Source organism: Hippoglossus stenolepis, chromosome 24 (genome assembly GCF_022539355.2).
Source record: "Hippoglossus stenolepis isolate QCI-W04-F060 chromosome 24, HSTE1.2, whole genome shotgun sequence".
NCBI lineage: Eukaryota > Metazoa > Chordata > Actinopteri > Pleuronectiformes > Pleuronectidae > Hippoglossus > Hippoglossus stenolepis.
In genome coordinates, this window is record NC_061506.1 from 340,173 (window position 1) to 350,172 (window position 10,000).

Genomic DNA, 10,000 nt, shown 5'->3' on the forward strand with positions numbered 1-10,000 from the left:
GCTTCACTCAGTGTTTGTTTCATTATGAGACGCAGCTCAACAACTATTTATATTTTCAACATTTTAACAGAGTAAAATAAAAACTAAATTTACACTTCAACATCTTCTATGTGATGATTTATTTTACATTTCTGCTTCGAAGATTATTTATTTCTCAGTTGAAAAGAAAAACAATTAAAGATAATGAACATGATCACTTTAATAATTTTTTAACAATGTTATATTTCAAAATATATTATAATTCATTTTCTCACGTTTGAGTCCATTTTGGGTTAAAATATTAAATCACCACAAAAGATAATTTCAAACTTCGAATCTGAAGTAAAATGATAATTTAATTTTGCTTATTTCTAAAGCAGTTTGAAATCTAAATGTGTGAATATAGATAATGTGCAGGTATGTAAGTTTATATTGTAATAAGAACAGTAGATGTTTCCAGCAGGTGGACGGAGCCGCGGCGGTTTCACTTCAGTGGGTGAATTCAGAACAAACGTTTAATTTAACATCAATATCATGAAGAGGCACAGATATGATTTAAATCTACGAGATCAGAATTTAATATAATTTATATCTGTTCATAAAATACAAATTACAATATATCAGTTAAATGATAAAGAACCTGCAGGAAAATAAAGATGAAAAATAAAATGAACTCACCTGTGAAGTGAATCAAATCCAGAAAATCAAAGAATCATTAAAATGTTGATTAATTATAATTAAGTGTTTTTCTTTGAGATGTGAAGCTTCAACTGATCAGAAACAATCAGAGACAGTCGGACTCCAGCTCGCTCCCCCCCCCCCATCACACAGCCTCGCTCTACCTCTCTCTCTCACTGATCATGCCCCTCGCTCGACCAATACACAACAAAGTAAATTATGTTGAATCCGTACAAAAGGTACAACAAATATCCTAAACTGGTTCAGATGATTAATTATAAGATTTCCACAGATTGTAAATCTTTAATCACATGAAGAACAAATCCAATGAAGAATCTGATTTCAACACTGAGACCAAACACGGAGAATTAAACAGATTCAGTCTGAGGAAGAACGACGGATCTTTTTCTAATCGGATTCCAAAAACCTTTTAGACTCAGTGAAGAAAACGTCTTCACCAGGAAGCGGCAGCTTCAGTCATTAAGGCCTCAAAGGTTTGATCTCACTGATGAAGAGTCAAGAGCGAAGCTGAAGATCAGTTCAAAGAGCGACTCCAACACAACACGGATCCTGGCGGACGTTTGTGTGATCGCAGGTCACATGCAACTGAATAATGACCACTTGTCCGCAGGGGGCGCTGCTGCTCAGTTACAGGCTCACTGCAGCTTTAAGTCACGTTTTAAACCTGAAATATTTGAGCATCGTACGACTACGTTTTAGTTTTTAATATGAAACTGTGAATACATTTTGTCGTGTGGACGAAGGAAACGTTTCGGTCTCAGAACAGTTCGGTTGTTTTACAGCTGAAGATCCAGATTTTTACAAACAGGAAACAAGGACTCATGTTTAAAAGAGAAAACAGCCTGAGCTGCTCAGACCAGCATGTAATGGAGAAGAGGTCAAATCCCAACATCTGGACACACACACACACACACACACACACAGCGACATACGATACCTGTGTTTTATTGTGTGTGTTTTAATCAGCGGCCGGTGGAGGTGGAGATTTACAGGCTTTAGAGACTTAACAGGCAGAAAGACGACATTAATGACGTGGCAGGTAAACATGGGAACACAATTCACTACACAACTTACTGCTTTTTAACACAACAGAAACATCTGATCTGACAGCAGCTCGACTCTAAACCAGTCACACTGTAGACACAAATATTCATTTAATACACGTTAAAAACACCAATGACATCACAGTCTGTTTAGTATACTATGTATTAGTACACCAGTTAATACACATGTAATTACAGCAGCTGCATTAAAATATAAATATGGTGTAAGAACCAGGATCCGACTGAATCCAGATCAGTTTCATTTCACCATAAAAAAAAAAAGGCTAAAACAAAACATTTAGTTTTTGTGGTGAAATGAGACGAAGACGAGAATCAAACGAGGATCAAGAGACAAACGGAGTAAAACTCGGATCGTGTCCCGGAGGTAAACACTGTAACACGCGTCTCCATGGAAACCAGACGTTGAGGTGAGGATCCTGCTTCCTGATTGGTCGGACGGACTCTGATGTTCAGCTGCAGCAGATCGAACAGAATTTCAAGACGCCTTCTCTGAAAGACACAAAACAACGATGAGTGGAAACTGTTTATGAATAAATATTGTGAGTACTTTTACCTTCAGCTGATAATACTCTTTACCTCTAAAGTTTTCAGTGCAGTATTTGTTCTGTTACTACACAATGAGTTGTTTAGATTCAAGTTTCTACAATAAAAGTTGTGTCTTTGTACGTGTGTGTGTGTGTGTGTGTGTTACCTGGCAAAGGGGAGGTATGAGAGGCCGTACCTGTGACAAACAGCAGCAGTCAGGTACAACACAGAGACAGGTGGACAGTGTGTGTAGTGTGTGTGTGTGTTACCAGATGAAAGCCAGAACTTGGAGGAGACAGAAAATCAGAGCGAGGGTGAAATTCGTCCACTGGGGGAGAAAGAGAGAGAGAGAGTTATTACGAATCAGCATCTGGAAACAGGAAGCTGTGGGCGGGGCTTACTAACACAGGAAGTGACATCATATCAACAACATGTGTTGATCATACAATTGTTTTAGCTTCATGATGATGAGTCACAGCATCAACACACAACTTCACATGAATGTTCCCAGCAGCGTTTTGTACATCACAACCACACCGAGGCCCGTGATTGGCCGTGAGGCTCAGACAGGTGACAGTTCCTCACCCAATAGGCAGAGCAGAGCGTCAGCACCAGACACACCTGCAGAGGAACACGTGTGAAAAGCTGCGTTCATCCAGGAAACTGGTTTGACTTTGAGATGAAACGTTCACAAACAGAAACATTGTCCACTAGCACCAGTTGGACTCGTGTCCTCTCACCAGCACCAGGAAGGTGGCCAGCGCTCGCTCTCGGGCGCACATGGTCCTCAGCTGCCGCCACGGCCCCACCAGGAACATGACGCTGAAACCACACCAGCAGCTGTCATACCGACGGCCACCACCGGAGAGCAGCAAACCACACGCCTCCGGGAGCGATGGGTAATGTAGTTTCAATCATTATCGATTCGATCTTTTATTTCACTGTTTTCATCTTTTGTCTTTTTTTTATCTGGTTTTATTTGAATTCTTTAATCTTATTGAGTCACAGGTCTCGATTGATCTGGTTTCCAGGATCAGGTTCAAATAGTCTGGACCAGCTGAGTCTAGTTCTGTGGGTTTGGAACTTAGACCAGGAGAGACACCGGGAGAGACACGGGAGAGACACCAGGTGAGACTCCAGGAGAGACACCGGGAGAGACACCAGCTGAGTCTAGTTCTGTGGGTTTGGAACTTAGACCAGGAGAGACACCGGGAGAGACACCGGGTGAGTCCAGGAGAGACACCAGGAGAGTCCAGGAGAGACACCAGGTGAGACACCGGGAGAGACACCAGCTGAGTCTAGTTCTGTGGGTTTGGAACTTAGACCAGGAGAGACACCGGGTGAGACACCAGCTGAGTCCAGGTGAGACAGCGGGAGAGACACCGGGAGAGTCCAGGTGAGACACCGGGAGAGTCCAGGTGAGACACCGGGAGAGTCCAGGTGAGACACCAGGAGAGACACCGGGAGAGTCCAGGTGAGACACCGGGAGAGACACCGGGAGAGTCCAGGTGAGACACCGGGAGAGTCCAGGTGAGACACGGGAGAAGGTGAGACACCGGGAGAGACACCAGGAGAGACACCGGGAGAGTCCAGGTGAGACACCGGGAGAGACACCAGGAGAGACACCAGGAGAGTCCAGGTGAGACACCAGGAGAGACACCAGGTGAGTCCAGGTGTGTGAGTTGTTACCTGGCCAGAATGGAGATGTTTCCCACCGTGTAGAAGACAACGAACACAGCGAGACCGAAGCCCGGGATCCACAGCATGAAGGTGGCCTGAGGGCAGAGAAACATGCTGTTACCATGGAGACAGACAGGTTGAATACAACAGGATGAAAAGTGACGGAGAAGCTGTTACCATGGATACACGTTTGTTACCATAGGAACCAACAGGCGTACCATTGAGGTACAGTCACACCGACTCACCAGTAAAGACATGAAGGCTCCCAGGATGAAGCAGACCAGGAAGCCCTTCACCCTCCTGCCCCAGCCCAACGTCACCGCCTGATTGGCTCTCTGCACACATGACATCATCAGGTGGAAGTTAAACAGACGTGTTCAGGACTGAACAAACAAACTGCTTCAGGTCAAATCCAATATTGACAGTTTCATCACAGTTTACAGTCAACACATTAGTAATCAGATTACAACACATTGTAATCAGATTACACACAAACTGCAGTATCAACAGAATGCTCATTTTGTAACAGACTTAAACTTTGTAAGTTAAACTAACGACACTTTATAAAGCTCCTGATGTTAAACAGGAAGTGACATCTGATTATTGATCACAATAAAAACTCAGTTTCATCATTGATCTGATGATTATTTTCTCATCAGAAAACTTTCACCATGTTAAACAAATTATCAAGAAGTCGTTTGACGTAATAATTTCAGTCAATCAACTCAACGCATCAAACAATAACTGCAGCTCGTTAAATTTATCTGAGTTAAATGGTTGATTCATTTATATAAATAAGTTTGTTAGATTAGTACAGTTTATTTCAGGGATTAGTTTTTACTGTAAAACACTTAATCAATATTATCATTGTATTACTTTAGTGTAATAACATGATCATGTATTTGAGATGAATCAAACATTTTCATGAAATTGTAAAAAGACAAACTCATGAGTAAAATAAGTCAAATGAGTTTAAAACGTTATCATCACTTGAAAGTCCACAATATTAAAACTGCTCCCATGTTGATATTTGAATTGATGAAATGATTCTAGGTCAAATTAAACCAAGTGTCTCAGTGAGTGAGACCTGAACAGGTGTGTTGTCCATCACATGCTAACAGCTAACAGCTAACAGCCTCACCCACCTCCAGGGCTCCGGGTCCCTCCGGGTCCCCGCCCTCCTCCTGCCCGCTCAGCACCTTCTTTAATTTATCCATGAGCTCCGCTCCTGATGTTTCCTGAAGTTTCACGTTCAGCTGACCGGAGACAAACTGACAAACAGGAAGTCAACACCTGATGCTGTAGAACTGGGTCGACCTCTCGGCTCATTAGCATCAACACACTAATTATTTCCATCTCTGAGGACATAATGTTTCTTTAACCTAGACAAAGTGTCTTCACACATAAAGTACACACATCCCCTCTGGCTGCATCAACAATGGAAATGAAACACACTCAGTATCACTACATGCATGTGACTGTAGAACAGTTTCTGTTCAGAGTCAATATCAATGTAGCATTAATGGATCTTTACTGTTGTAAAGTGAATTTCACACATGTAACATGTCAGTGTTTTACTTCCAGCTGCTGAACCAATAGAAACTCAGTGATTCAATGTGGTGAGACAAATGAAGTACATCTGCAGAGACAGAGCGCCATCTGGCGGCTGCACTGACAAACTGCACCTGATATCACAGTTCACACCTGGCCAGTTGAAACTTCATTACCCAGAATCCCCCTGTGCTGACGTTTGTCTTCTTCCCTGGACTCAAAGGTGGTGAGGACATTTACAAGAAATCTCACACGTCAAATCAAACCACAGGGGTAACTTCTATTTATATATTAATGAACTTAACCCATGGTGGAGTGGAAGTTAAAGGTTTTATAGGAATGAGTTTATGTAAATAAAGTACAACATCACTGAGTCTCTTTCCTGCAGAAGTTTGATGGCGAGTCGTCTTTGTTTAATTAATACAGATGAAAACGTGACTTTGTTAAAACCCTTCATGTTGGTGGATGTAGTGTTTCTGTCACAACATGAATTTGGTTTCAGGAGAGTCTGTGTCTGCTGAGAAAAGCAACAGAAGATCAACACTAATGTAATGTTCAGTATTCAGCTGCTGGACCAGTAACTAGTTTGTGTTAAAGTAGCGTTTTACCATTAACACTCACCTCTTATTGGACGTGAACCTGGTTTTTGCTGCACAGCTCCAGATGACAAGTCGGTGACCATCACACTTGTCATACGACGTCATGATGTTTAATATTGTCAGTGTGTAGAATGCAGAGTCAGCAGCTGTCAGCAGCTTGTTCAGAGACAGATCCTCGGTCCCGAGTCAATGTTTCTCCACATTTGTCTCTTCGTCAGTCTTTTGACTCCAACCCTGAGAAGTGACAAGTTCATACCTTCGGTCAACGTTGAGTCAGTTCGTAGTAAATTACTTTTAAACAAGCAGTTTATTTAAAACGTTCATTCAAACTTTATTCTCCAACTATAACAAATCTAAAATACAGTAGTTTGCCTAAAGATCCAGCAGAGGGCGCTCCCTGTCAGCCTGAGCCGTTCCCTCCCTCTGGATCAGCAGTGAAGTAAAGGCAGTAACGTCACATTGTTTTGTAATGAAGATGAAAACCAGTGAATTCATCAGGTTGAAGTTTGTTATGTTTATAAAAACGTTCATTCTGATATTAACGCACTAACGGATTTAAATTGAAACCACAAGGTAAGAATAAAAACATGACTCACATTCCACCATGACACTGGAGGAAGATTTCTGATGGAATCCAAACATTTGATGTTCCATCGTCGAGGTTTGAAAGTCAGAAATGTGATCACAGCCTCTTCCTGATTGGCTGGTGATGTAGCCTGTCAGCGATTGGTTTAAATCAGCCATGAGAGTGAAGTCATCACTTCTTAGTTTCCATGAAGCATTTGGTTCATTTCTAATATTGTTCAATGTGACAATGAACAAACATCTTCTAAAAGAAGAAGATGAAATTGAATTTCTTCTAATAAACATATTTGAATAATTGTTGAATAATTAAATAATTGATTAAAAGTTCAGTGTGTAGAATTTAGTGACACCTAGTGGTGAAGTTGCATGTTCCTGTGGAAGTTGTCATAGAAACTCAAAAGGTTTAGTTTGTCCAGTTTGGGCTACTGTAAAAAAACATGGCTGCCTCCATAGAAAGGACCCCTTACACTGGAGCTTTAAAAAGAAATCCTCACACTGACCTTCATCCTCATCTTCATCAGCGTGTTCCAGGTTCTCAGCAGGAAGTCCCAGCTCCTCACACCGAGGAACATGAGGAACATGAGGAACATGAGGAACATAGAGAACATGAGGAACATAGAGAACATAGAGAACATAGAACAGAGTCAAACCTGCAGCCGGGGATGGAGCTCGTTCTCTGGTTACAATTATTTGATCTTCATGTACAAACACTGCAGGAATATGAACACAGAAAATCTACAGTTACATTATGAACCTGAATCGATATTTCAATAAATACAATCATAGACAACACTAAATAATTGTGTTCCTGTTTGTACAGTTTCATTACTTTCCTTTAAGCTGTAGAGTCTAGATATTAATATACTAATATATGAATACTTGTATTAAGTTTAGCATTCTGCATTTATATGAACATATTAATATGTATAAATGAAGTTAATGTTAGAATTCTCATCTTTAAAAGACTAAATTACATTTACACGATAAATATTCAACAAATCCAAAGTGTGAATAAGTGAATACAAACATTAAATATATATAGAGAGTTAAACATATAAAGAGTTAAACATATGGAGATTTAAACCTATAACATCCTGAAAGTGAAACCACGCCACTCGGCTAACGCTAACGCTAATGCTAATGCTAATGCTAACGCTAGCTCGCAGTTACCTGTCAGGTGGTTTAGTTTGGTTTAGTTCGGTTCGGTTTGGTTCAGTTTGGTTCGGTTTGGTTTCCACGTCCAAACTCGTCCAGGATGAACTTCGTCACTTCGCCGCTGAACCGAAGTCTGGACTCGTTCGTCAGTTTCTCGGTTTTTACTCGTTTCTTCATCTTTTCTTCATCTTTTCTTCATCACGTGTTTCCTCCGTCACTTCCGCTCTCCACAAACAGCAGCACAGCGAGCGCTGATTGGTTGAAGGATCCGGCGCTGAGCGGTCCTCGCCTCTGATTGGTGGAGCAGACTCCAATCAGAGCGGGTTGTTTGAGACGCAGGTGCGATGAGTTTGTGGTTAATTAAAGATTCACAGAATTAAATTAAATTAAATTAAAGCTGAATTTACTGATCACACAGAAATAATATCTGTTCAATACATAAATAACTGTTTAAAATCTGATCTTCCTCCATGAGACAGAAACTTTATTCACACAACAATTAAAAAACACGTGTCACAGCTGCCACGTGCACATAGACATCAATTAGCATTCAATAAATACATGTGAAATAAATAATATTATCTGTTAGTTCACAGATACGCTGTCAAATAAATACACTGATTGAACAAACAACCACACATCAGGTCGGGAGGTCTCTCTCTCCCCCCGCAGGTCGGGAGGTCTCTCTCCCCCGCAGGTCGGGAGGTCTCTCTCCCCCGCCCCGCCCCCTAAGTCCTTGTCACCAGTAATTGTGTGTGTGTTATTCTAAACAGTATAGTATAGTACATCAGTTTCCTTTGCTGCTGATAAACAGTGTTAATAAATAATAAATAACTTTATTTATGTGAATATTTTGATGATGATGTGGATCTGATGTTTTCAGAGACATATATAGAATCTGATAGATATTGTAATTAAGAGAGTGAAGCTGTGACTCAGTGAATGTGACGACTGCAGCAGGTGAATAAAGATAAAGTGCTTCCTCTTGTGTCGTTCAGATGTTCAGACTTTAGCTTTATCCTCCATTACCTCGTTTCTCCTAAACATCCCAGTGTGTGTGTGTGTGTGTGTGTGTGTGTGTGTGTGTGTGTGTGTGTGTGTGTCTGTGTGTGTGTCTGTGTGTGTCTGTGAGTGTGTATAATGGATTGAATGGACGTTCAAGGCTGTCACTGTGGTCTAATGGGTTTATATTTACCTCCTCAATCTGCTCCATTAGAAAAACAAAGAAAACCTCTTCAGACGATTTGACGAGAAACGACTGAAGCAGAACAAACATTTTATAAATGATAAATAATCTACAAACACACTGAGTTCAACATGCCTGTAAAATATGTGACTCCAGAACATGAAGGTGCGACAGATCTAATGATGAGCGTCACGTGGACGTCGAGAGGCTCCAGGTGAACAGGGAACTTGAATGTCTTCAGAAGAGACGAGCAGCACCGAGCTTTAAAAGGAGCCTTGTTTGGATCTAGAGCCTCAAAAAGTGACTCCTGGTCAAAGAAACACTTAGAAAAGGAGGATTGATGAATAAACAGTTTCAGATGATCTGTGACTCGTGTAGAGCTTCAGAGTTCTGGTGCACACATGGTGCTAAAGAGACAAAAGGAGCCTGTGCAACATGGAGCCCGAGAAGAAGCGGAACACTTGATGGTTTCAGAGGTGGAGCTCTGACAGAACACGAGGAGTCAGGATGAACACTGAACCGTTTCCAGAATCATCGTCACTGTGAAACCAGATAAACCCGAGCAGATCCGTCCTCGTCACACTGAGCCGCCACACAAAGGGACCACGCTGCAGCTGCTGTCTCTGAGTGTAACCGTAGACCCTGACCCGCAGGTTTGAATCCCGTCTTCCCTCCAGTGATGACATGTCAGCTCGGTGTTAATCTGACAAATCTGCCGTCTGACATTTAACAGCAGCGACAACCAATCGCAGACTGAGAAACCTCGGATGTTTGAGAAGTTGTGAACCTGAAGGACGACGTTGAATCTTACGTCAGATTTCAGCTCTGTCCATTTATCCAGTTTGAACCTGGAAACACACAAAACTGACAAAAACAACAAATACACAAAACTACAAATAAAGAAACAACAACCTACAGAGTGAATTCATCATTTTCCACAAAAACTTCACTTGTGGAGTTGCAAGACTTTTACTGGA

General features: G+C 41.5%; 2 protein-coding genes across 4 annotated transcripts in view; both read right to left on the minus strand.

The window, feature by feature from the left end:
- LOC118103486 (T-box transcription factor TBX19) overlaps window positions 1–1,286 on the minus strand; it is an 8,584-nt gene extending 7,298 nt beyond the window's left edge. Inside the window, exon 1 of one of the 2 annotated variants that reach the window (XM_035150487.2) lies at window positions 1,085–1,286. The gene's annotated coding sequence lies outside the window, so the exon portion shown is untranslated. Of the gene's footprint in view, window positions 1–657; window positions 795–1,084 lie in introns of those variants that run through there. The other variant, XM_035150486.2, reaches the window with a different exon arrangement.
- Window positions 1,287–1,603: 317 nt separating this feature from the next.
- Window positions 1,604–7,257, minus strand: LOC118103572 (vesicle transport protein SFT2B). Of its 2 annotated transcripts, XM_035150654.2 has the most exons (11): window positions 7,183–7,257; window positions 6,694–6,813; window positions 6,120–6,331; window positions 5,093–5,218; window positions 4,193–4,282; window positions 3,957–4,042; window positions 3,008–3,089; window positions 2,853–2,888; window positions 2,537–2,595; window positions 2,434–2,463; window positions 1,604–2,231 (listed from the first exon to the last, which is right to left on the minus strand). In XM_035150654.2, exons 4-11 carry the CDS (start codon window positions 5,162–5,164, stop codon window positions 2,192–2,194), a joined length of 495 nt encoding a protein of 164 aa, XP_035006545.1. In that variant the 5' UTR covers window positions 5,165–5,218; window positions 6,120–6,331; window positions 6,694–6,813; window positions 7,183–7,257; the 3' UTR covers window positions 1,604–2,191. The 2 variants fall into 2 exon arrangements, with proteins under 2 accessions (XP_035006545.1, XP_035006546.1); XM_035150655.2 differs by lacking the exon at window positions 2,853–2,888.
- Between the last annotated feature and the right edge of the window lie 2,743 nt (window positions 7,258–10,000).

Coding starts and splice junctions, on each gene's coding strand:
- LOC118103572 (XM_035150654.2), bottom strand. CDS start 5,164: ATGGATAAATTAAAGAAGGTGCTGAGCGGGCAGGAGGAGGGCGGGGAC. Junction 4,283..5,092: donor AGGGACCCGGAGCCCTGGAG/GTGGGTGAGGCT, acceptor TCATGTGTGCAG/AGAGCCAATCAGGCGGTGAC. Junction 2,889..3,007: donor TGGCCACCTTCCTGGTGCTG/GTGAGAGGACAC, acceptor GTTCCTCTGCAG/GTGTGTCTGGTGCTGACGCT.